We start from the raw sequence: 27,681 nt of genomic DNA, 5'->3' as shown, positions 1-27,681 counted from the left end.
CCAGACAGAAAGAGCCGAAGCCCTCGATAGAGAAGCCAATCAGAGGCAAGGGATGAGTATATGTAGTGATCGCATTGGCCAGCAATGGGTCATACCACTGTTTTAGGGACTGCAGGGGGAATTTTGGGAAGGCCTGGCTCGCCCGCCTCCGAGTAGGCAGCTCCCAGCTCGGGCGGAGCGGGCGCAGTGGCGCTGGGTTGTGGCGCCCGGTCAGCATGTGGGGCAGCGGCAACCCCGGCGGAGGGGGAGTTGGAGCAGCCGCGGTTACGGTCGTCTTGAGCAGGACCCGGGACTGCTTCCTGCACTTGCCACCCGTGCTAGCCTCTCACCTCCGCCTGCAGCAGGTACCGAATCGGCTCCACTCGGGGAGGATTATGGGAGAACACTGTCCCCCCTTGTTCACCTGTGCACGGCATCCCGTTGCTATGGTGACACGAAGCGCTCCTCAGTCCTCCAAGCCACCAGCCGCAGTGTCGCAATGCTAACAGAGCGCACAAGCTTCCCCCTGCAGTTGAGGAACCCCCATCACGGAGATGCGGCTGCTCCGTGCTCATAGCAACGAGGAGTCCTGCCCCACGGGCGCCCTTGTGGTGGGGCCCGTACGAGGCCTCAGTGGCGGCCCGTCGCGCAGTCCCCCCTCAGGAGCTGGCCGATTCTGTCATCCATTCTCTTTAATAAAATACGGGAAAGATTGGATTTAGGCCACAGCCCAGTCTGGCACTGTGTCTCGCCACTGTTTCGTGCGAGTTTTTGCAGTAACCAGCGTTAACTGCATTATGTGTAAACTAGTCTTTCAGGTAAGAGGTGAGGTGATAACCCCGAGCAGAATCATTGCTCTTGATGTGTGTACATCTTTCACTATATGTAGAGAATATATATATTCAATATATATATATTTCCTGTACAGAAAGGGATTCTTGTCGTGCGAGGTCCCATTAAGTCCATGGATCAGGTGCAGGAAGCACACCTTGGGTTTTAAATAACATTTCACACATGAAAGCAGGAGCAGAGCCTGCATGCGTCTCGTGTGCGGTGAGCACCAGAACTGCAGGGGCTATTGACAGGACGGGCAGCATGGCCAGAGTGAGCAGGTGAATAGGAGATGGGAACAGAGGCTGGGGCTGAAGATGGCAGCTGCAGTCCTGGCAAACCGTCACCCAACCTGTGTAACCTGCTGGTTTCCTAAGGCCAAAAAGGACATTCCACAAAGGCCAAATCAAAAAGTGGCTTTTTTTTGGGGGGGGGGGTGGGATGGGAGGGTAGTGGTAGTAAAAGGAGGTTAATGGAGCTGCAACGAATCCATTATAAATGTTAGCTGTTGTTCTGCTATAGTTTCTGGAAGTTTTACAGATTTGCTGCCAAGGGGAAAAGAAATAAGGAGTGCAATTGCTTTGAAGTCTTGTAGTGTCATTCTGCACATACTAGGTTATGGTGGGTTCTTGATTTTATTGAACGTGACCCACAAAAAAAAAGTTATGATCTCCCAAATCTTAATAGAAATGGCATGTGAAATGAAATCTCTTGCATAAAAATGTTTAAAAGGGGATAAGTATGATGTCAATAGATTACACTGAGTAAATAATTTTTAAAAAAATAAGTGGAATCAAAAGCTAAATCTGTTTGCTGAAGGTATTAGACACCTGGATGACAAATGGTTTACAAAACTCAGTGGTGTATCAAGACTCAGGGAGGAGCTTTACCTGTGTGAATACAGGGAAGAGCTGTAAATTAAATAATTATATTTGAAAAATGTTTTTTTTGGTGTAAATGTTCTCTGAAATTGTTTACAGAGTTAACTAAAAAGTCAAATAATATTTGAAATTATTAGGCTACTCTTGACAGCATAACAGAAAGCATCACTATGTTAACAAGTGCATCTGTGATATATACACAGTGTACATTATTGTGGTCACTTGATTTTCATTAAAATAGTCATTCTTGAGAAAAAAACCCAACATCTGTATAGTCTCCATATGGAAGCTGACTGAGCATATTAAGACTCTTCAGTTCAGAATAAGTGAGAAGTTCTGAAACAGATTGATAAAGTCATTTTGGTTTAAGTTGATGTGATTTGGAACTCACTTTAAATGTTCTTCAGCTTGTGAAAGCACTCCTGGAATCTGTGCAAATGTTACAATGCATGTGAAGTTTTAAGCATATGCTTGTTGTTCCTCATTTGGGAAATAGAAATGCATTTCTACAGAAATGTGTCAGATATTCTATGATTTTAATACCATTAATACAGAAGAAAGGAAGAGGAATTATTTTTCTTACTTAAAAATAGTCCATAAAAATTACCTGGTTAACAGCTGAAACCAACACACGCTTCTGTGTTGAGAGTTGTGCAAATAGGTAATGTGGAGGAGAATTCTAATGGTGTTGGTCAGTAAGAAGCTGTCCAGTCTTCTGGAGGTAAAAAAACAAATCTCATTGCTCATAGAAACACTCTTTACTAACCTGTTGTAAAAGCTGCAAGTTATTGTTAGGGAAAATTTGTTAAAATAGGGCATGCAATAGCCAGAAAATGTTTTTAAATTCATTTGATCTGTCTAATCAAATATAGTTTGATTAAATAATAGACATTTAGCTTGTTCGATGTTAGTTTTATGTCTTTGAAATTTCACAGGGCCAAGCTGTGAAAGTGTGCTGTGGTCATCAGCCTGTATTTTTGAGCTGGATGGAAATCAGGCATCGAGGTCACCAGGGTGAAAATATTGCGGAGATTAACAGACTGTTAGCAGAGAAACTTGGCATTACAGATGGAGAACAGGTTTGAAGCACAATATTTTTTTTTTTCTTATTTAAAGGGTATATTGTAAGACACCTGGAAAGGTAATAATTTACAAGTTAGCTATGACTTGTTTTAGGTATTTGGACAATTACTTCATTTTTATCTGTTCATAAGAAAAGTTAACCTTCATGAAATGTCTCAAATACTAAACGATTTGCTCATTGCATCATTAACAATAAAATATTCGGATAGGCTTATAGGTAGGGCATTGCAGGGCTGGCACCACTATCTGTAGTGCCATTAATTTAAGAATATACACTTTAAAGCAATTAAACAATTTGGGGATTATTTCATGATAATAATTTGCCTCGAGTTCCTGTTATTTGAAACTAATTCTTAATATTTCTTCCTGTTTGACTTATTTGAGGTTTAAATTTTTCATCTTCCCCCCCCCCCCCCCACAGCACGTCTCTGTGTATTCGGTCTTTGAACATGTATTTAAATTGGCCTCTTACTCTTGGACACTGTTAAACTTTTCCTAAATGGTTCTTTCATTGGATGGAAGTTGAAGAGATGCCCAAGAGGCAGCAGAGCTTTCTGACATGGGACTATTAACATCACATTGCTTACTTTAATATATTAGTAGGTAGAGAGAATAATAAAGTATTACTCTACACAATGTTATTGTGTACTATATTCATATACTCCTATTCCTTCATATGGAAAATTTTATTCAGCATAATAGAAAACATTAAAGAATGTGGCTTCAAAGCAATGTGTTATCTTACCTTGTTTACTCTTTTAGCTTATTATCTCTGGAAATGATATATCTATATTTATTAGTTCAGTGGCAAGGCAACTACCCTTTATAGTTCTAGTAATTAATAATCTTCAACAGCAAAACAATTGACAAAAGAAACCTAAGAAAACTTTACCCAGCTGCTGCCTGGAAATAATAATCTGTACAATCAGATGAATACATGAACAATCGAGTGTTTTGCCATTGCTTTGGATTCAGGAATTGTGTGCTTGCTGTGTTTCATAATAATGTGCTCTTCTATTGTCTCTAAATTGGAGAGACAGCAATTTGATGGATGGAGGACTCGGTGGATAATGAGCTGGCTGGATGGCTGCATGCAAAGAGTTGTGATCAGTGGCTCAGTGTCCAGCTGGAGACCAGTAACGAGTGGTGTCCCTCAGGGATCGGTGTTGGGACCGGTCTTGTTCAACATCTTTGTCAGTGACATAGACACTGGGATTGAGTGTGCCCTCAGCAAGTTTGCTGATGACACCAAGCTGTGTTGTTTGGTTGATACGCTGGAGGGAAGGAGTGCCATCCAGAGGGACCTTGACATGCTTGTGAGGTGGGCCAATGTCAGCCTTATGAAGTTTAACCATGACAAGTGCAAGGTCCTACACCTGGGTCAGAGCAATCCCAGGCACAGCCACAGGTTGGGCAGAGAAGAGATTCAGAGCAGCCGTGTGGAGAAGGACTTGGGGGTGTTGGTCAATGAGAAAATGAATATGATCCAGCTTCAGTGTGAGCTCGCAGCCCAGCAAGCCAACCGTATCCTGGGCTGCATCAAAAGGAGCGTGACCAGCAGGTCAAAGGAGGTGATCCTGCCCCTCTACTCTGCTCTTGTGAGGCCTCATTTGGAGTACTGTGTCTAGTTCTGGTGTCCTCAACATAAAAAGGACATGGAACTGTTGGAACAAGTCCAGAGGAGGGCCACGAGGATGATCAGGGGACAGGAGCACCTCCCATATGAAGACAGGCTGAGAAAGTTGGGGCTGTTCAGCCTGGAGAAGAGAAGGCTGCGTGGAGACCTCATAGCAGCCTTCCAGTATTTGAAGGGGGCCTATAAGGATGCTGGAGAGGGACTCTTCATTAGAGACTGTAGTGACAGGAGAAGGAGTAACATGTTCAAACTTAAACAGGGGAAGTTCAGATTGGATATAAGAAAGAAGTTCTTTACTATTAGGGTGGTGAGGCACTGGAAAGGGTTGCCCAGGGAAGTTGTGAATGCCCCATCCCTGGTGGTGTTCAAGGCCAGGTTGGACAGAGCCTTGGGTGACATGGTTTAGTGTGAGGTGTCCCTGCCCATGTCAGGGGGGTTGGAACTTGATGATCTTAATGTCCTTTCCAACCCTAACTGTTCTATGATTCTATGATTCTATTTACCGGTTTGAAGAAAAGATATTCCTCCCAACTTTTGTTTCAGACAGGACCTAGAGGAGTTTAAAATTGATTCTTACTCTATAAAAGCTAAAGTGAAGTAAATCTGTCTTATAGAACAGTTAACTAGTTTTATCTCAAGAAGAAAATAATAAAGTTTATTTAAAAATATGTGACATGATATTGTTTGAAAATTGTTATTTCCTGTCAAATAGAACCTTTGGTAAAAAGTGACCTTTGGCATACATGTTTAGTGCTTTCTGAAAAGCCTAAGCCACAAAAGCTTTTATCATTCCTCCTAATACAAGATCTTCAAACTCTTCTGTGGAAGTAGGGCTGCTTCCTGTGAAGCCATTTGTAAAGGAGCTGTGTTTGCTTTTGTATTGTACTTTTTTATCTTTTTTTCAGCTGTTTCTGCCTTATCAAAGTTTGTGCATAAGTCAATGATTTTTTTTTTAGCATTCTAAGGTCCAGAATATTTAAAAATTTAAAAATACAAAGATGATTGTGATCAATATGAATTAAAAATTGATGGTTTGTTATCAGCTGATAAAAATCTTGATGCCTTCCGCATTCACTTCCATTCGTGGTTTGCTGAAGTCCCCAAGCATGCCCAATGCAGTCCATTTCCAACCTCTTGAACATCCATCTGCTCATGAATTACCTAGTGTGGTAAAATGTTTAATGGAGCAGCTGTCAGTTTTTCTGGCTGAGTTAAAGATGGAGCTTTTATGTGTTTGAAAATAAGATGTTAGATGTTTTGAAATGGTGTTACTTTTTCCAGGTATTTATTGAACCCTGTTCCCATGTCTCCTCCTGCCGGCAAGTAGAAGTGGAACCTCTCTCCGCAGATGATTGGGAAATTCTGGTAATAAAGCCCTGTTCATGTCCTTTTCTTACAGATGACAGATTCTGGCAAAAGTAGGTGTTTGGTTTTTTTTTTTTCTCCAGTGCCCCATTCTTTTCAGTCACTAAGGAAATATCAGATGTGGTGGGGTTTTAATTGCATTTTATATTTCAAATGGTGTGTTAGAAAGAGATGTGGAGTTTTTATCTTCAAACCAATGTTTGAAATGTATGCAATATTTAATTTATAATGGTATTGCACTTCTGCAGGAGCTGCACGCTTCCTCTCTTGAAAAACATTTTCTTGACCAGATTCGAATAGTATTTCCAAAAGCAATCTTTCCTGTATGGGTTGAACAGCAAACTCACATTTACATTAAAATTGGTAAGCAGCAGTGAAGGCTCCTGTGGCCCCTTGAGTAAGCTGTTTTGCAAGAGTGGATGCTTTCATTGACCTGCTTTGTTCATACTCAGGTACACTTATGCCAGCAGCCCCCTATGGGAGATTAGAACCATGTACAGAGCTTCTGGTATGTCCCAAACCACATGAACCTGAGGAAAACATCACCAGCACGCCTTCCAAAGAAAGTGACCACTTCCTCAGAAGTTTTGTGAAAAATAACATGGAACAAGAAGAAGCACTAAAGGATCCTTTTGACAAACAACCTTACTTAAAGCAAGGAGTCCTTGAACAGAGTAAGGCTGATGCAGACATGACAGTTGTCTCAAGTGTTCTCCCGAATTTATGGAATTTCCTAGGGAGCATTTTCTCTCATACATCTGAGCAGAAACAAAAGACTTTGTGTGATAAAGATGAAATGAGCACCTTCAAAGACAAGCTGCTGAACAAAATTCATATGGATTCCATTTTTAGAGTATGTCAGTCCCAGCCACCAAGTGTACAGAATGCATCAGCCACTTACCCATTTCTGAAATACAATGCTATTCATATTTTTCCGTGGAATTTAGAATTTATTGATTTGGATCCAAATCCTGTAGTATCTTATGGGAAAATTAATGAGCTGCTTTCCCCAAGACAGCGTCATCAAGAAGCAACGCAAAATCTGCTGTTCGAAAAGCAAAAGCATTTGACTAGTACGCAAGACAAAAGTCATTCTGATAGCAGTCAAGCATCCACTGAGGGATCTGTTGTTAAAATCGTTTGGAATGGATTTGAAGACCTAAAGAGTGTCATAGAATATGGCCACAGTGGGGAAGCCCTACATGTTGGAAGAGTTTGGGTCAGTTTGAGCACACTATCTTTTGGCTTTTTATTTGATATTTTCTATTGAATAATTTATGGAATAATGTGTAACTGAGTAGTTAACAAGCAGTTTGGGGATATAGCCTTTGTGTTAAGCTCTCAAGAAGATTATACTAGAATCATTTAATATTTACTAGAGTTGTGCCTTCCTAAGCTGTCTCATTCTGGACTACATCATGTACTGTCATCCTCCAAGATGCACAGTGTACTCTGGTTTTCTGCACCATTAGCATTTTTTCACCAAATGGGGAAAATTCCTCAGTGTTTCTGGAGGGAATGTATGCTTTCTTCAAAATCTGTTGGTAGCCATTGTATTCATGGAAATGTGGAAGTATCTACTTACATACCTTCAGTACTGCATAACAAGGTTCTTTTTATCTGTTAGCACTTTGTGGCTAAATGTGTTTGGACTCTGGATGCCATCAAACTGTAATGGGATCATGTATCCTAGTGCTTGTGAGTCCATTTAGATATACTCTTTAAAATTTGTCTTTAAGAAATAAATATATATTCTATAATTTAAATTACTGTGGGGTTTTTATAATACTTTGCAAGGTGGCACAAGTCCCAGTGTACAGACACTGCCATTTCAGCTTGTTCTGGTAGAGCTACAGTCTGCTTATGTTCTTCCCTTCCTGTAAGCACATGTGGGATCAACAAAAATAGACAAAATGCAGTCTAAATCACCGTATTACTGTTTTGACGTAATATACTTCTCACCTGTCACTTATTTTTTGTTGAGGATGACAGCAAAAGCCTGCAGTGGTCTTTACCACTAATTTTTTGAGGGACATAACAGTTTTCCAAATAACAGCAACCATGAAGTCTTCCAGAGTTAATAAAACACTTGGAAGATGCTTTCAATTGGTTATATGTTTAAAATATCACAGACTATTTGAAAAGTAGTTTCGTTTTTAAAAGGGCAAATTGAGTACTACACTTCAGGGAGACTGGATTTTCTCTCACTGGGCTGCAGATATGCTTAATTCTGATCTGTATAATGATCTATTTCTATTTACCTGCCCATGTTAAATTAATTTTAATCATAGAATGGTTAGGGTTGGAAGGGACCTTAAAGATCAGCAAAGGAGAGATGTTTTTTCTTCTATACTAAAAGCATTCTTGCAACATTCTAGGAATTCTTGCTAATTCTTTTTCAACCTGTTGGATTTTATTTAAAGAAGTTAATAGGTAGTCAACTGTAATGAGCACTTTTACAAATAAGATAAAAAGGAATTAGAAGTGTGTATGAGAGAATAAGATTTGGACTCCATCTATCCATTCTATGGTTTCCTTCTTAATTTTTTTGTGGATTACTGCCAATAAACAGATCAATGATCAAATGTAAAGGTTCTGTTAGCGATAAAGAAACTGATGTTGTGTTATATATGCAATATTATAACTGTTTTATTTTCTAATATTTGCCTTTTTTCTTTTATTTTAAATATTTCAGATTCCAGATGGTCTGAGAAAAAAACTACATATTGAAATACATTCAACAGTCCGAATTAAGTCAATTGAATCTATTCCTAAAATTCCTGTATCTCTTACACTGCAACCTAAAGATATCTTGGTGAGTTAGTAGGGAAAAAATGCATTTTCTGTTTAACCAGATCTTAATCGTAAACAATTGCTGTCAAACCAGCAGCAGTAATCAATAATTTTGCATCAAACTTTCATCTGCAGTACATGAATACTGGTCCTAACTTAGCAAATTTTGTACATTTAAGCCTACAAAAATAAATACAAAAAAGAAAAAGAAGTGGAGTTAAAGAGGAAATATCCACTTTAATATCTTCCAGAAGACTGGGAGAAAACATGCTTGTACTCTTCAAACATTACAGTGCCCAGTGCATTTTCTCAGAAACACACTTGCAGTAGAGTAATAAATGTTATGTGCTGTTTGGGTTTTAACTTCTTTTTAGTGCTTCCTTTTAAAATTTTCTTCTCCCATGCTAAATATTTAATTTTCTCAAGTTATATTGTTGAATCCCTCTGTAAATGAGACTTATCCATTCTTCTGAGCAAGCATTTGTGACAGCAAGAACATACTCAGTACTAGTTCTCCCAGTCTCAGATGCAGCTCTGGAATGACATTATTTCTTCATAATGTACCTTATGCTTCTTTCTGTGACACTGGCCTGATTTAGATGAACTGGCATGTTAGCTGCCCCTCAAAACTTTAAATACAGCACTTCCCTTTATAGCAACGCTTTTGCAGGTTTGTTCTTTATCCCCAGTATCATAATTTGGTCTCTTACCTACAGAGGAATGGTAAAACTGCCTTTTTTTGAGTTAAAAGGATTATTCTGGTATGTTATTTTTTTAAACATACAAGTTTTCTTGTATGTTTTAAATACAGATTTCTCCCTTTCCTTTCTCATTCAGTTGAAGTTCTTTTATTTCTTAGAAAAAGCAAGACAGATGCAGGCAGAAGATGACAGTAATTTTCATTTTCCTTTCTGAACACTGCTTCTATGGTCTTGGTTGATTCCCCTTTTTTATACAGGAATTATACTTCTCTGATTAGGATCTCAGACAAGAGATAAACAGCTTAGACTTGATTTCTTTTCCTGTTCCATATAGCTAGGCAATCTGGGGTAAGTGTTGAAGTTTTTAGTGGTGCCCCTGCCCTGGGTGAGCCCAGGGTCCTTTATATAGGAAGCAGTTTATACAGGGAAGAGAAGGGTGTAGTGATCATCTAAAAGAAGTAATGAGTCAATATTGATATATATCTTGGGTGCTTTTTGAAACCCAGATTTTGAGTAGTGCTTTTGGATCTGGCAATACAGATAAGTAAAACAAGAATAAAAGCTTTTGCTTGCCTTCACAGCAGTGTTCCAAAGATAAAATCATTAGTAGTGGTGGAAGGTTCAACTGTTGCTATAGCAAGGGCTAGACAGGTGCTTTCCATAGAGCAGTTGATAGAAATGATGTTTGTTGCCAAAATGCTGTTTTCTAAATAAATAACATTCTTGTATTTTCTTCCATCTCTGTTCCATAAGAGAAACAAATGCCTCATGCATATAAAGCAGTTTTACTTACAAACACCTTGTTTGTTTTATTTCCCTTTTTCTTTTTTCCTGTTTAGCATACAGATACACATGAAGATGATATTAAATCTGCTTTCAGTTCTTGGCTGCAGGATTCCACTACGGATGATCACCCATGGATAATGACAAGTACAGACTGTATACATCTTCCTGTTAAAGAAGGTAAGGATAATACTGTCCTGTGCTGTAGCTGTCTTAACTGTCCAGTATGGAATTTACTTAGGAAATATGCCATTTAATCTCTGTATACCCTGTTTAACATAAAGATACCTCTTCACACTGAAGCTGTAAAGCTGTAAGCATGAATTACGCTTTAATAATTATTAACCTTTATATGCTTTTATTTTGTATTATGTCAAAATGCACTAATCTATTTAATTTTGTGATGAATTTGTCTGGAATATTAATAGTTGTGCCTTGGGTTTTTACAGGAATGGAGGAGTTTGTGCTTAGTGTAGTGCATCCTGTGCACATGGAAGAAAATAAATCTGAGAATATCTTTATACTGAGTCCCAGTTTGCTGCAAAAGACTAATATACAAGTAAATATCACATAGTATCAGGTATCAAGTAATTTAAATTGTTATATTTGGTTAAAATATATATTGCATTATATATATAATGTATTTGGGTTTCCCTTTTTAAATTAATAATGTCAGTCTGTTCATTAAATGGTATCTTCATTCTTTGTCTTGTTTTATAGCCTGAGACATTGCTAAGATCCCAGATACACCACACTTAGCACTGAATTTTCATAGTGTACATCAAACTTGGAAAATCAATTAGAGCAGAGGAAAGTTAGTACTGCCCAAGTTTGCACATACTGTCCTTATACTTGATTGTTCTTTCCTTTAATACCTAAACCACTGTAAATCACAGTGTATCTGGCAGGAGCAGTAGCTTGTTCTGACAAACATGAGACATGTTCCCCGTTCCAACCTCCTAGGCTGAGACTGCCTTCTCTTTTATATAGTTTCTGTGCCTTCCATTTCTTTAGTCTTTACTTTCTCAGAATACATATTTGTATTTAATAGAAAGATTGCTGTTTCTGTTAATAATTCTGGTTGAACCAGTGCCCATGAATGACTCCAGGGTTATGGTTCTAGGAGTGGGATAACAGTTCTTAGTTTTTAAGCTGACACAGTTAATTTTTTAACATATTCTCTTTTGGCTGCTTAGAATGGATTTTTTCTCCAAAATTTAGGTTTCCTGTTCAAAAAAAAAATAAAACCACAAACACATAAAAAAAACCCAAACCAAAACAAAAAAAGAACATTAAAACTAGAGCTTTATTTTTACTAATATTAGATAGGTACAAAATGACAAGGGCAAAATGCATTTCTTACTAGCCATGTGAGAACCTACCAGCCTGTTCTTATCTGTGAACCTCTCTGCTGACCCACTTTTCCTGCCCAGCTTTCCATACCAGCTCCCTGGTGAGCTAGACTGAAAAATTCGTGCTGGTGAAAAAAGCCAGGTGTTTTGTCAGGTCAGATTCCTGATCTGATTCACTATTCTGCCTCACATGTACTCATGCCAGCACAATGGGAGAGGGAGGGCACAGGAGAAGGAACAAGCAGCTACAGTAGGGAAAGTGATGTGGGGCTGCATAGTCTGGTATTGGCCTAATATCTGATCAGGGGTTGTAACATCACTGTACACACTGGGTTGTATTTTGGGAATAGTTGCATCTCTGCCATTTTACCAATGCATCTTTCTTTCAAGGACAATAACCTTCAGCAAAGCATACATGAGGCATTTGCCTTATACAATTCCAAAAATGGCTAATTCTGTATGCTACTTCTGTAGTTACATTTAACGTTAAGTACTAACACTTTCCTTTGTTGCAGGTTCTTTTACATCCTGTGACAAGAAAAGATGATGGTGATAGCCAGCCACCTGTATGTGATACAGACAAGAACCTTCCCTACCACAAACTAAATGATTTAGGGTGAGACATTTTCATAGTAGAAAACATTGGAGAGAATGGGAATGAGAATACCCATGGCAGGGGGGTTGGAACTAGATGATCTTAAGGTCCTTTCCAACCCTAACTATTCTATGATTCTATGAGAAAAGGTGCTGTCTCTTCAGATTGAATCATCTTTAGCTTCTTCTTGAAAACGTGAAGTATGCCAGAACATGTCAGCACTGAAACTTCACCATACAGCAGGCTGTTAGTTATTTACATCATGTGTACTAATGCTGCTCTAAGCCATTTAATGTCTTATTTGCTCTGCAGAGGAGTGGACAAATTAGGAGCATCTTCATTTGAACACATAAGCCACAGTCTTCTGGGGCGTCCTTTATCTCAAAAGTTAGCTGCTATTGCTGTGGGACTGCGAAGTGGAGGGGTGCTTCTCACAGGAGGAAAGGTACACCCTTCACTACTCTCTACTTGCAAAAACTCACAGATTGTTTTCCATAGTTACGAAATTGGTTTCTTTAGTTTTCTTCGCTACCATGCGGATTCCAAAGAATTAAAGAACAAGCTGAAAAAGCAGTTAACAGAGTTAAATCAGTCAAATATTATGTATAGGTGCATGCATTATATGCACACTTCATCAATATATATTCGTATTTCATGTATGTGTATATATGTATATATTACATATATGTAATATAAATTTTAAAGATTGCTACCAATGCAGTGTCAATTTGCTCTCTTAAGGGATTAATCTATTTTGGTTTATAGTATAATAACACTTCATGTCTCTGAAATATTAGAATGAAAATAAAAATACAGTATTTTCTCCTGTGCTCTAACATAAAATGACAGTGGAGTTGATACTCTTATTTTGCTGTTGCCTCTTATAGTGATCTATATAATGCCATATTCCACTGAAACTAACAGATGTCTTAACACTGAACTCAGTGGTATCAGAACACTATCTGTAGTGGATGTATCCACTCTGAATTTGTTTATAGTTTTTTCATTCTAGGGCTTTGATCTCTACCGAGTGATAAAAAGACAGAATATGCATATACTTTTGGTGAGGAATAAAACCAGTGCATGTACAGTATTTCCAGGTTGTTCATTGGTGTGTAGCGTGGCAAAAACTCCACAAAAAAACGGAAGAAACTAGTTCTGTCAGTTTACATTAGCTCACTTTGATTTTTTTGTAGGGAAGTGGAAAGTCAACATTAGCAAAGGCCATCTGCAAAGAGGCATTTGATAGACTGGATGCTCATGTAGAAATAATTGATTGTAAAGCTCTAAGAGGTATGTTTTTTTTTGTTGTTTTTTTTTTTAATCTCAAGTGTTTGATGTATGATGAAGAAGCATGTTTGAATAGTTTATTCTAGTGTTATTACCGCTTTTGCAAGGGTATGTGATGCTCCACAGTGAGCACCTTTAACAGTCTGAAAATACAGCTGCTGTAAGCACACATACCAATTTCTGCCCCATGTAGCACCATCAATTTAGAGTGCTGCTCTGAAGTACTACTCAATTTTTAACTGTCTGGAAATCAGACCTATAGGCTTCTGGAGTGGTTAGTGAAAGATGATTAACCTCATCTTCAGACAGGCAGATCCTCCTAGTATTTTTTTGAGAGAAGATGTGGACTCTTTACTGACTGATGACTCTAGTTTAAGCTTGCTACTTGGATTTATAGAAGTAAAATTAAGCTACACAATTCAAAACATTGTAGTATCATGTAAGCAATATGCAGTCAGTCTGATTTTTTTTTCCTGACATATTTTTTTACATAAAAATTGTCCTTTCTGTTTTAGGAAAAAGATTAGCAAACATAAGGAAAAATGTGGAAGAAGCTTTTTTAGAGGCAGCATGGAGACAACCATCCATTGTTTTGATGGATGATCTTGATCACATTGTTGGAGTACCTTCTACACCAGAGCATGAGAACAGCCCTGAAACTGTTCAAAGCAATAGACTTGCTTATGGTAATACTGTGCTACTGGTGTCTGGATAAAAATATAATGCAACTTAGAATTTCTTGCCCCTCAATAGTACTGGACAATTCTGTCTTGTGTCATTACTGCCTCTGGACTGTGTGATATTCTGTGGCAGGTATATAGACCATTTGTGGACCACCAGCTGAACCAAAATAGTTCACTCTGGAGCTTGGAGTAGTTATTTCCAATGGAAATCTTCAGTTTCTTAGTTCAGTTTGAAGGAGTTAGCATAGTTTTTTATTAAATTACTTTTGAAGTTCAGAAAATAATATAACTTCTTTGTTAAAAATGTGCACTTAAGTTAATTGCAGAATTGTTTGTATTTCTTAGTTGCAGGTATAATGCATGCAACAGAGGTTTAGAGTTTTAACTATTATACCTTGAAGATCTACCTTGCATCCATAATTTCTTCAACTTTATTGTGTTACTTTTTTCCTAGATTTTCCTTACTTTCTAAGCTTAACATCTATTTTTAGTCTTATAACTCTCCCTTTTTGGTTTGTATGGAGTGAATAATACTTTGAGAACAGTGATCATAGCGCAAAAAATTCCACATTTAATATCCTGTGGTAGACATGATCAGTGATGCTACAAATTCAGTTTTAAAGAGCTGATGGCATTTTATTAATGGAATGTACTGACCTAGAGAAATAACAATGCATCTCTTTTATTATTTATTTTCTGGAAAGCCTGTAAACATGGAAATGTAACATCTTATTATATATTTGTTTTATTTTGTTTGCCCTGATTCTGCTTTCCCAGTACATTAGAATCGTCTGTTATGAAATTTGTTATTTTGCAGTTAATGAAACAATCTCTTCTGTGTTTAGTTTTGAAAGATCTGATAAAGGAAGTTATTTCCATGGGAAGCTTGATTGCATTAATCGCTACAAGTCAGTCTGAACGTTCCCTACATCCTTCCCTGGTTTCAGCTCAAGGAACTCACATATTTCAGTGCTTCAGATGTATCCAATCTCCAGATCAGGTAAGTTCAGGTAAAATTGTTAAGATGTTGTTTGCCTTTCCTGCAGCCCCAAATACGTTACTGGGACAGCTGCAGAAATTGTAGGTTACACCTGAATATGAAAAAAAAATTGAAATCTTACAAGTTCTCTCATGATGTTGAAATACCTCAGAATTTACATCTGTCAGTATAAGGTTTAAAAAATAAAAGAAATCTAGTGAAAACTCCCAGTTGGCCCCACTGTCTATCTTCGGTGGCAAGGGAAGGATGTACTCGGAGGGGGACGTACTCGGAGGACATCTCTGTTCAGTGTAAAACAAGTCAGATTGTCTAACATAGGTGAGATTTGCATGTCTCCTTGTTACCTGTAAGGGATTCAAGAGGAACAGCTTTGAAAAAAACATGTATGTCACTACAGTTAGATAAATGAGATTAAGCTTAAGTTTTTTGACTGCTGAGAGAAATAAGTATTTCCTTAGAATGTGTATTTTAAAGGTGTTATTAAAACTAAGTGGTAATTTTATGGGAAATTTTTGTGTCGGTTTCTTATATTACTTATAGCCCTCTACTTTTGAATATAGTACATTTTGTAAAGTAAAAAGAGAGAAGAATAAACAGTATGACTTCATTGCAGAAGAAAGCAGACACTTTGTACCTGTGCATGCCTAATGACATGACACAGACATGGCAACTTACTTGTATTTAACAGGAGTTGTTCCTGCCTGCTTGTCATCTGTTACAGGCTATCAATTAAAAGCCACCGAGGAGGGGATCCTGCATTAGCTACAGTGTAGTTTTCTGCTGCTTCCTGCAAATCTTCTTTTATTTTTTTTTAATACTAATGCATGAATAAGGATGAGACATCACTGGAAAAAATCAGGATCTCAAAAGATACTAAATTATCAGATATATTTTTGTCTAATGCAGTATATTTCATCTCAAATATATTCTGCTCATACCAGCAAAGAGAAAGACGTTCCTGTGAAATAGAAAAAGTGAGTATAAAACAGTCGAATCTGGGGACAGAGATTTGTTTTATTATTGTTGGACTTCAAATAGCTGTGACAAGGTGAACATTTAAATTTAGAAAAGTAGTGAATTTATTGAAATTCAGCTGAAGAACTAACTTTTGTTTATATTCAGGCTCAGATTGTTAAAGGTTTGGTGACATGTAAACATTTGAGGAAATTTTAGTTACTCTTTTGTATTTAGTTTTTGAATTTCCAAAATCCATATAAATAATAACTTCAATACATACTTGCTGCACAATTCTGTTTTTCAGAAGCAAAGATATGAAATGCTGTGTTCCATAATAAAAAGAAGACTGAATTATGATATAAGCAAGTTCTCTGATCTTGACCTCCAATGTATTGCAAAGGAAACGGAAGGTTTTGTTGCTAGAGATTTTATTATGCTGGTTGATCGTGCCATTCATGCCTGTGTTTCCAGACAGAATGCATTTCAAAATGATGGTATGTTGGCAACAAAATCTCTTATGTCATAGTCTTACCTCTGATATCCAGAACATGTAGAGTAATAGAGAAATAAAAAGCCAGTTTTTATGTTTAAAATTTATTTAATTGTTACATATTGTGAGGAATTTGTTACTGGTGACTGTGTGAGCTGTTCTTTTAGTCAGGATTTTTTTTTTCTCTTTTTAAGCAGAGCTGAATTTGTCAACTGTGGATTTCCAAAAAGCTCTAAAAGATTTTACTCCATTAGCTCTGAGAAATGTTAACCTTCAGAAACCCAAAGACGTAGGATGGGAGAGGATTGGTGGCTTAAAAGATGTGAAACAAATACTCAAGGATACCATCATGTTACCTGCAAAGGTACCACGTTATTTTAAATTAGTTACTTGAATTTTGTATGTAATGCTAGTAGGGGAAGAATGAGTTTTTAAGGTGTGACACAGTATTTGACAGAAAGATGACAGGTATGATTTTAAGCTACTTTTGTAGCTTCCCAGTCTGTTCCTCCACTGGAAAACTCTTTCCTCTTCCAAATACAAAAGACAATAACTTCTGCTTTTGTACAGATGAAATGTTCAAAAATATTGCAATATTGCTAACATAATCTTTGCTACACTCTCTGTTGTAGGGTTTGTGATTAGGCTCTGTAAAGATATCATTTCCAGCTGTCTTCTGCAGTGATTTTGCTAGAGGAGTATTCTCTTTTGGATGATGACTAGTCCATCAATTCCCCTTTATTTTACTTGGGCCTTTCTGCCTTGCTTAAAACTTCTAGCATTGAGATGACCCATCCATTTCAGTCTTCAGAGAAATGACTGAGCAGTATATTTGATCATATCAGCCAGTGATTAAAACAGGAGTTTAGAAGTACCAATATGGACGTCATAAAGCTTTAGTGCATCCCTGTTCTGTCTTGTTTTCTCTTAGTAGAAAATGACATTTATTTGTATTTAAGTAGGTACAAAGCTTAACTCATTTCAGCCCCAAGTAAACTAACAACAGTTCAGATAAGCTCTTGTGATAATAAAAGGGATAAAAGAAATCAGATACATTCTGTTTAGACAGAAATCAGTGCAAGTTAGTGATGTTACATTACACTGCAGAATAATTACATATTAGACTATGTCTTGTTATATCTCTTGTTATAGAATATGTCTTTTTATATCTCTTTTCCAGTATCCAGAACTATTTGCAAACTTGCCCATACGACAGAGATCAGGAGTCTTGCTCTATGGAGCACCTGGAACAGGAAAAACACTGTTAGCAGGAGTAGTTGCTCGAGAGAGTGGCATGAATTTCATCAGCATCAAGGTAGCAATATTTTGAAGATTGATTCATTTTATTAATTGAATGAAATAGATTAACATAATACTTGTGAGTATGTGTTTGTGAGGACAAAATGCCAAAGAAGGAAACTCACATTGAACATTTAGTATGTCTTGGGGTATCCCACCATCTAACTTCTGGAACTTCACAATTATATTACTGAGATTTGGTTTTGTGTAATTATTCATTATGCAGAATTATGAAATTTAATTTAAATGTTCTTACTTTCCTAAAAGATACTTGGTTTTGGTTCCACTGGGCAATGAAGTTGAGCAATGCATTTTAAACATATTTTCAAAATGCAGTGTAAGCTGTTCCCTTGTGATACTATAACACATGTTCTGTTACAGTAGAAAAATGGAAATTATTACACTGAAATAAGCTGGAATGCTTGGAAGATTCTTTCAGCTGATCTAGACTCTTTGGCTCTTCTGTTTAGATACGGCACACTTTTGGTTACAAAACAATTCACTCTGGTATATAAAAACTATGCTGATGTTAAATTACATATTAGATCTAAGAAGCATATAATAAATGTTCTCTTCTAATTTTTTTTTTCTTTAGGGACCAGAGCTGCTCAGCAAATACATTGGAGCAAGCGAGCAAGCAGTTAGAGATATCTTTGAGAGGTTGGCTTATAAAGATTTGTGATGTTATCAATGAATTTTATTGCTTGAAACTCCAAGAAATAATTTTGTTCCCAAGGAGAGGCATAGCATTAGATCACAAAAGCATCTGAAATAATGAGTTCTGCCGAACCAGATGTTCAGATCTTGGCAAGTTCAACTTGACTATCATTTAAGAACTGAACATTTTGGCTCAGATGAGGACTGTACTTTTGAAGCTGAACTCCCACTTCTCTCCATTTACAGTGCATTGGTTCACATCACAAAACTGTCTTGAAAAACACATGCTGAATTCCTTTCAGGTGATTCCAGGAGACAGTCAGGTGTGCCCAGCTAGTAATGAACACTCAGTACATAGGATCATATGAGACTTGGTATTGAGGTCCTCAGTGCCAGTTGTTCTGTTTTTACAAATCTGCTTTTACTGTTCCTCAGTGCTCGCTAATGTAAACAGCCTTTGCTTCTCATGTGATTTGCAGTGTGGGCAATCTTTGGGTTAGCTATGTACATAAGTGTCAAGACCTCATCTGCAGTGACTGGATTTTAGAGCTTTCATGTATATGAACATGACAGTAGAGTAATACAGAAATTATAAGCAAGTGCAAGATACAACATAAAAGTGAGCAGTAGTTCCATTGCGGTCCAGTTCTTCAGAACTTCTTCATTTCTACAGAAAACAGATGTTTTATTCTTTCAATAAAGATAACTGTTCTCTAAAGTAAAAAGCAATTACCTTTAATACTTCTAAGAAGTTTTATCTGTGACCCAAACTTAAACAGAATTTAAGTATTTCCTTTTTCTTTTCCCCTTTTAGAGCTCAGGCAGCTAAGCCTTGTATTGTTTTCTTCGATGAGTTTGATTCAATAGCTCCTCGCCGAGGTCATGACAACACAGGAGTCACTGACAGAGTGGTTAACCAACTGTTGACTCAGCTAGATGGTGTAGAAGGATTACAAGGTAATAATTCATCTATGTGCTGCTTTTTATGCAAAAGTTTAGCAGATGCTAATGATATTTTTCTGTACTTTCCTAAGGGGTTTATGTGCTAGCTGCTACTAGTCGCCCAGATTTGATTGACCCTGCTTTGTTGAGGCCAGGTCGACTGGATAAGTGCCTGTACTGTCCACCTCCTGATCAGGTGAGGAAACAAAACACTTTACAGGGAGACAAGTTCAAACAAACAAACACACACACACCCAAACTAATAGGCTTTATTCTCCTTTATTTAGTGTCATTTCAAACCTGGACAAAAGTGGTCTTGATTGCCCAGCTCCAGTTATACAGCAGTAGAAATTCACTGATTTTAGTGTCAGTGTGTTCACGTAAAATGGGTAAAACAAGGCTGTTTACCACAGTCCTCAGAAAATAACTGGATGGAGGGTAGAGTTTATCATGTTCTGTCTCCTTCTCTGAATTATGAGTCCAGTGGATCTGCTGTTCGCTTGAAGTGATGAACCATAGGCATTCCTAACTCTTGAATTATCTGAAGTTTTCAAAGCAGTTTTATTTCAAATTCAGTGGATCCCACTCTTTACCCACATTTAGTTTGGAATACTGAAGCACTTTTTAAGTCAGATGTGTCAATAGTTAGGAAACATATCAAAATATAAGCCTATATTTTAAAGATTGATTACTGTACAGTATATCCTATATGTACTGTTACTGGGGTAGTATCTTCTTTCACAAAGATCCTTCTTCACTCAGCTGGGAGGTTGCTTGTGACAGGGCCAAAGCACTATCTAGCACTATCAGGACAAGATAAATAACAGGTTGCTTTAGTGACATCTTTTTCATCCCTTTCTTTACAGAATTCACGCTATGAAATCTTAAAAGCTCTCAGTCATTCCCTGTCCTTGGCAGATGATGTGAACTTTCGGGATTTGGCAGCAAAAACAGAATGGTTCACAGGGGCTGACCTAAAAGCTTTATTGTACAATGCCCAATTAGAGGCAATCCATACTAATTTAGGTTCAGGTTCGACACAGGTAAATAAAACTGATGTAAAAGAAATCTCTCTTCTTGTTTTGATGTTGATATGTTTGAAAGGGCTAATTTTATCCATGTTCTTTTTTAGCAAAATTATGTTTAATAAGATTTCATTTTCCTGTATCTGTATACAGGGGATTAAAGTATTAATATGTTTGCAGAAAAATGCAAGAATGATGTAACAAATAAGTTTAAATACCTCTTAAACACAAGTTGATATTGTCTTTTAATGATAGATGTTTAATGTTGAATACATTTATGTTTATCATTGTTATGAGACATGACTGACAGATCAATAGGAGGGATCCCACTCAGAGGTTCTTAGGAGTAGCTAGCAAATTCAGTTTTGAAGTGGCATATTTTGGAAGATGGTGGAACCAAGGAATTGGGGTTTGTGGAGCTGTTCCATCAGCCTGAGTTTGATCTGAGGTCAGGAGTTGTGAGAGGATGGTGATACCTGAAGTGTCCTGCTCTGGATCATCTTCCAGGCACCAGCTATTAATTGAACTTCCAAGGTCTAGGTTTCCACTCCTGTTTATATCCCTTATGTGACCTCTTTTAGCCTCTATTCAGCCACCTCTCTTCTGGTCCTAGCTGAAAAGGGGCAGGCATAGCTTCCACTCCTTGGAGGTCAACAGGAAGGATTGGGTCAGAGGTGCAAAACCAGTGAGACCACTTGGGTTCTTCTTGCCCCAGTTGTTACCAAGAAAGAATGTGACTCTGAGGATGCAATTCTTAGTATTGAAAGGAATTTCCAGAATATCTTTCCAAACAGTCCCTTCATTTGTAACATCAGTAAGTAAGTAGTTGTAAGGATACCTGATGATTATCCAATATTAGAGGAGGCCCTTGTTTAAAGCAGTGGTCTTTAGAGCGGTGTACACCCACCCCAGGGCAATCCATTGAAGTGCAGCAAGAAAATAATAGAACTTCAATAGTACATGTATATGAATTACAAATAAGTAAATTTGCATATATTTAGTGGAGTGTCCTCAGAATTTTTTTTACTGATAGGGGTGTACAATCAAAAGGTTTGCAGATGCCATTCTAAAGCAAGGACTGTGATTTCCACATCAGCACTTGGAATGTGTTAACAGTGACTGAAGATGAGTACAGCAGTCAGGCACAATAGTAGACTTACCACAATCTCCTAGAGGACTTTACGCAAGATACTAAATTGCTTGGAGGGAATGGTTGAGCAAGAAGTGATAGTTCTACAATAGAAAATATGCATGAACTTTCCCAATACTTGCTGTTACTGAGACAGTTCAAAGCAAACAAATAAAACCTTAAGATTATCTCAAAACTATTTTGCTAGCACAAAGTTCTGCTTAAATGTATTGGATTTTCTTAGCAAAATATTTGGAAATATATTCGTAGAGGCAGACAGATTACTAGAATCAGATGTAAATCAATACTTTCATTTGCGCTGTATATGAGTATTTTTAATGTATTTCAGGTTGCAATTCATTATGAGTTAATGCTTCTAATATTCTGTTCTTTGTCACAGGATTTTGTTTCTAGTTCTGACAGTGACTTCAGTCTCTCTTCCATGGTTTTTCTAAACCACAGCAGTGGCTCAGATGATTCAGCAGTAGATGGAGAAGTAGGATTAGAGCATTCTCTTATTTCTTTAGACATGTCTGACTTGCTTCCTGAAGATCCAAGGTCCAACATGTATCGTCTTTATTTTGGAAGCTCTTATGAATCAGAGCTGGGAAATGGAACTCCTTCAGAACTGGTAAATTACTCACTTAACATTTTGAATTTTCCAAATATTGTCAGTTCTGAAGCAGAAAAACTGCACTAGGAAAATGGTATGGGTTTATAAATACGTCTGCTTTGTCCTTCAAACTGTCTTCAGTCTATTATGTTGTGGTCCGTCATGGGGAGGAATATGGAAGGATGTGATCTGACAAAATACAATATGGACTTCCCTACAACTTTGCAAGGCTTTAAAATCAAAAAACCAAAATACTGCTTAATATACTGCAGATAATGTAGCTTTTATATGAGACCTCACTGTCTGGTCTAATGTCTTGTTGCCTCCCAGAGTTTAATACTAAAACAGTTTTTGGTGGGTTTGTTTTGAGGTTTGTTTGTTGTTGTTTTTGGTTTTTTTTAAACTTATTTTTATTATTGAAGAGTGACCATCCAGCTTTCAAGAATTAAGTCATATTATGGAGAATCAGCAAACATTTTTCAGTTTCCAGTAGAGTGTTCATTAATGGAATAACCTGATTGTGTGATTGTGTTAGCAACAGAAGTAAACCTTAGCTTCCATTATTGCTCTTAAGAAGCAGAATTCCTGTTGTAGTATCACACTGCACAGAAAGTGGTATGTTCTCTGGCTAGCTTGCAGATAGAATGTGCTGGTTGGCTACCCAGCACCTGTGTGGTAATTGCCTGGCCAGCTTATCTCCCTTGACTGCCAGGTAAGCCAAGCAGAATATGCTGCCTCTAAGCTGTTTCTGATGAACAGATGATTTCAGAATTTGCATGTGATCAATGCAGCGTTCATTGTCAAGATCTGTTGTAGAACTGTTATTGCAGGTAGTTATCAAAGTTGTTAGATTCCTGTTTTCAAAAGCACTTTACATTGATTCTTAAACCCCAAAATAACTTACCTTGATATTGGAGAGCTAATTACTGACTGCTAGGGTGCTTTTGTATGTTTCATCTTGCATTATAGATGATAGTGTTCAATTAATGTGTCTTTAGAGACTTCAGTTTTCCTTTTAATTGTGAAAGTTCTTTAGCAAGTCGTCCTGGGTTCAGCTGTAGCAGTGATTAGTAGCTGGTGCTTTGATCTCTTAAAGATATTTAACTTGAAAGTTGCACATTTTATCAAGTGCACAGAGAATTAGGATGTGATGAATATTCAAGTTATGAGCCATTCCAAAGCTAACTACATAAACTTGCCCAGATTTAAGAACCATTAATTTTCATATGTAAAGAAAACAGTGGACTTGGTAGCCTTTTTAGTCTATTGGAAAATATTCAGTTTTTCCAAACATTAAATACTTAATTTTCAAACCTCTACTTTCCCCCAAACACCTTGGCAAATTAACCTAAATTGTTCTGTTAAATAAGTTATGTGCGTGATAAATCTTTAAGAGGAAGCACTCTTTTGCCAGTGGGGGCAAGATATAAATAAGAATCTAAATCTTAATGGAGGAGTTACACTTTTGGATCCACAGAGTTAATATATTTCTCCTTGTGGTAAATTTAGAGCTCTTTGTGTTTGTCTGGACCAAACTCCATAACTCATGATTTTACCAGCATGACTCATAGAGATGCAGCATCATCACAACCCTCAATGCTTAGAACAGCTTCTCAAGAAGACTCCTTGGAACATAACCAGGAACAGCAAATAGAGCACCTGCAGACAGAAATCAATGCTATCAAAGCCAACTACAGAAGCAAGAATGGAGTATGGCAGGTTTTTTCTATTATTTAGTCTGAACACTTCTCTGTTGTTTGTCCACACTTCTTGGTATTTCAGTAATCTCTGCAGTAGTAGTAAATATAACTTAACAAGAATAGCAAAGAAAAATTATACCTAGTTTGGGAAAAATAAGCCAGATGTTAACATACGCATCATTAAATAGTCATTTCCCTGTTATTAATACTGAGGGGGGAAGGTTGTGGCTGTATTTCTAATACATTTGTCTCTATGTAAAATGAGGAGGTTTAGGAGTTACGATATTCATAGCACTTGTTTCTGGGGTAATTTTTCATTGTGTGTTCATGGCTCTGTTTTCAAGGAGGACAGCACCCTGAATCAGTCAGTGCTGGCCAAGAACACTTTAATTATTACCCAGTCCCATCTGATGACTGCACTTGCGGGTATAAGACCATCCATTAGCCAAGATGACTGGAAGAACTTTACTGAACTGTGAGTCTTACATATTTTAGTAATTGTGAATCCAGTGGAGATTTGGTCTTTCACATTCCTTATTCATCAGAAACACAATAGTTATTTAATATGGGGAATGGCAATTTTTTTTTTGAGAAATATTAAATTACAGACTGGGAAAATGAAATTATTTTACCAGTGCATTGCCTTTTATTGTTTTTGTTAATGTGGAACCTAGGATTTCTAATCACAGACCAGAATATTCTTGTGTTATGTTGAGCTATACCTGTACAAAGGGGCACTGATTCTTCAAGAATTAGAGCTATGTCCTTCCTGCTCCCACTGAGTACTAGCCCCTCGTATTTTCAGGTTGCTGGGTTTTGACTCTTTGTAGTTGTCTTTCTAGCTGCTGTGTTTGGGGAAAAAGCAATAATACGGAGAAGGATAAACATACTGAAAAGGAGAATGTGTCTCCTTAGACATGAAAATGGAGTAAAAAAGCTGCAAACTGGCATTGGGTTGTTCTGTGACCTCATCAACGAGTTCTTCTGACATGAAGATTATTAAGGAGTTGTTTTCCTCAGCTGATACATAGATAAGCAGGTCTTAAAGCAGAGGAAAGAGCAGGAACAGGAAAAGAGAATGAGAGATCCTTCCCAGGAGTCTATACCACCCTTTCCACTTGTGTTCCTTGTCACACCTTCCTCGGCTTGTCCCCAAAATAAAACTAAATAATAAAACAAAAGGGAAGCAGGGCAGAGAGTCCTCTGAGTTAGGTTTGTGGGTGATAACTCCTCCAGGTCCCCAGCTCTCTGATGACATACGCTCTTTCATTTCCACATATACCTAAAAATATACTTAAACGTCTGTAGTTCTGTGTTGCATTCATGTGCCTCTGCAAAAGGCATTTCATAAGACTTTCTTAATATTTTTTTCTGTTTCCAGGTATGATAATTTTCAGAATCCTAAGAAGAGGAGAGGACAAGTTGGCTCAACTTTCAGACCAGGACAAAAGATGACTCTAGCATAGTAACTTGTATTTGCTGTAAATGCTAAAATGTAACTGGAAATGACAAATGTTAATTAAATCAAATTGTTTATATTCATATGGATTTATTAATGCAGCACTTTGAAGATAAGTTTCTTTTAAACTTACATGCTGTATAATTATGTCACATTTTATTTTGATTGTCTTCAGATTGATATTAAATTTTTGAGAGAACACTGATTACATTCTGACCGTTTGTTTATCACATAAAACTTAAAATTTGGGGCTTTAGCAATATGATTGCCAAAACCTAACAGTGATTTCCTATCCCTGCTTATTTCCTCACAACAAATAGACTTAGTTCAAATAAATTCTAATAGGTAATGGTGGAAATGTGTTTGAAAACTTCTATAAGGCCATTTTCTAATGTCCTTTGGAGGAATTCTAGAAGGGTAGTACATCATATGTTGATTGGTAGGCAGCTAGACTAATATTTCAAGAATAACCATAGCCAAAAATAAAACCCAGACAAAAGAAGGTGATTGTATCTGGTTTTCTGCCAGAGGTTTTTAATTAGAGCATTATCAAGCTGCATTTCACAACTGTGTCTTCTTATCTCTATCTTTGCTTCTTGGAGACTGGTCAAAAACATCTCTGATGTTTGGAAGCTTTCTAATGTTACATCCTGAAATTATTCAGAACTACTGCCTTACATGAAGATTGTTAAAAGTTGTCTTCCTCAGCTGATACATAAGAAGGAGGTCTTAACAGAAGAGGAAAGAAGGAGCAGGCAGGAAAGGAAGAAAATTAGAGATGTTTCCTGTGAGTCTATAGCACCCTTTCACAACATGTTGCCCATAGTGGGTTTTTTGCTTGGTTGTTTTTTCACTAACCTTCCTTCCCTACTAGTTACCTGCCTGAGGTAAACAGAAAACATTGGGGTTTAGGGGGTTTGGGGTGAGCTTTTTTGACAGTTTTTTTGTGGCTGTTACATGCCTTTTCACACCTGCACTCCTTTGGGCCATTGGGCATTATTACCCTTTTCAATTCACAGATTGGATGTCCAGGCTTCCTCTGATCACTTTTCAGGTACATCAGTAGCAGCATCCTTCCTCAAGCTGCTCCTCAGTGTTTGACTGTATGGTCCCACTACATGTTCCAGTTTGTTATTTTTGTCATTGAAATGTATCATGCTATGTCAGTAATTAGGAAAACATACCATACTTGACCATGATTATATTGTTCACCACTGCCTACAGATTTAACATTATACTGCTGTGTGCCACAGTGAGAGCCACTCTCTGAAACACAGCTGTGGGGAAACTGCACCTTTTTTAAAGGCAGTATTTTCTCCAGTTGTTAGTTGATCTGCACAGCACATGTTCTGCCTTGTGTGCTAGCAAAATGAAGACCCAGTTGCCAGGCCAGATCCTGCAGCTTGCCAGTTACCTCTGCCTTCTCTTTCCTACTACCACCAGATAATGAATTTGCACTAGTGCAACTGCTAGTGCATTTGCAATGCTTGTGGCAGAGGGTCAGGCATAAACTGGATGTGTGGATTGGCTGGCTGATGAGCTGTTAGTGCTGTCAGTTGAAGAGAATTGTTTTTCATAGGAATAAACCGAAATTGATGCCACAATGAATATAGAACTGAGGCAGTTTTCTGGGGGTACAAGGGAGGGCACTGGTTTTGAGAAGAAGGCCACTTGCTGATAATAAAGCTTCTTTCTGTTTTCTTATGTAACAGGTAGGGCTGCTGTCACTTTTCTTCTATTGGCTGAGAAGCTAATAAAAGTTGACATGTGAATTAAAAGCTGATATCAGAAACACTGCAAGCATTTTAGCACTGATATATCTCAGAAGTGGCTGCATAATCTCTTAGGTACAGCTGGGATGCTTTTCTTCAACGTACTATTCAGGACTCTAATATACAACAGAATAATCCAATAAAAATTATTTCATTGTTTTCCTTCATTTTGATGATATTTTGATGTTGTTTTCTAGTATCTTAAAACTAAGACATAGGAATGCAAAACACAAGTATAATTTTAACTCATTAATTTTATATTCTCCATTTCCTTACTGTTACTGAATAATGTTGTAGGGTTTTTAAAATAACCAAGTTTAACTGCTACAGCAGCACAGAAACTCCCGAGATCACTGCATTTCTACAGTACCCCTCTTTTATGTCACTAACTCTTAAGACCTGCCATGAATTATCTGAAGCCTCATCTTTTCCAGTATTCTGATGTGTAAGGCACTAAGTGGTGAGAACTTAATATTCTGACTTATGGCACCCCTTGTTGCCAGTGCCAGTCATGGTTCTGTGAAGCTGGGTGCAGTTTCACTTTTGGAAAGCCCAAAGAACAGGTCTGTCACTGGTACCTGCTTGTTTCCAAGCTCTTGGGTTCCTGTGTGGGAGTTACTTTCCTGGATTCTTGTTCTGGTTTTCTCTCCACCCTCAGGGTGCCAC

The 27,681-nt window shown here is 37.5% G+C and overlaps 1 protein-coding gene across 4 annotated transcripts; it reads left to right on the top strand.

Annotated features, from left to right (window-relative positions):
- Positions 1-156: 156 nt before the first annotated feature.
- Positions 157-25,444, top strand: PEX1 (peroxisomal biogenesis factor 1). Of its 4 annotated transcripts, none has more exons than XR_004081089.2 (24): positions 157-344; positions 2,627-2,770; positions 5,692-5,775; positions 6,024-6,138; positions 6,228-6,994; positions 8,471-8,590; positions 10,109-10,232; positions 10,502-10,611; positions 11,920-12,020; positions 12,312-12,444; positions 13,196-13,292; positions 13,805-13,975; positions 14,818-14,972; positions 16,234-16,423; positions 16,617-16,783; positions 17,600-17,734; positions 18,314-18,378; positions 19,190-19,332; positions 19,410-19,513; positions 20,184-20,360; positions 21,872-22,102; positions 23,594-23,799; positions 24,129-24,259; positions 25,166-25,430. XR_004081089.2 is itself a non-coding variant. In XM_031052453.2 (24 exons), the coding sequence occupies exons 1-24, from the start codon at positions 216-218 to the stop codon at positions 25,248-25,250; spliced, it is 3,888 nt and encodes a 1,295-aa protein (XP_030908313.2). In that variant the 5' UTR covers positions 157-215; the 3' UTR covers positions 25,251-25,430. The 4 variants fall into 4 exon arrangements, 3 of the variants coding, with proteins under 3 accessions (XP_030908313.2, XP_005152988.2, XP_030908314.2); XM_031052453.2 differs by having other exon boundaries at positions 23,594-23,803; XM_005152931.3 differs by having other exon boundaries at positions 158-344; positions 23,594-23,794; positions 25,166-25,444.
- Positions 25,445-27,681: the final 2,237 nt, after the last annotated feature.

The sequence above is a fragment of the Melopsittacus undulatus genome, chromosome 1 (assembly GCF_012275295.1).
Source record: "Melopsittacus undulatus isolate bMelUnd1 chromosome 1, bMelUnd1.mat.Z, whole genome shotgun sequence".
Classification (NCBI taxonomy): Eukaryota; Metazoa; Chordata; class Aves; order Psittaciformes; family Psittaculidae; genus Melopsittacus; species Melopsittacus undulatus.
This window is presented reverse-complemented; position numbering and strand designations above follow the sequence as displayed.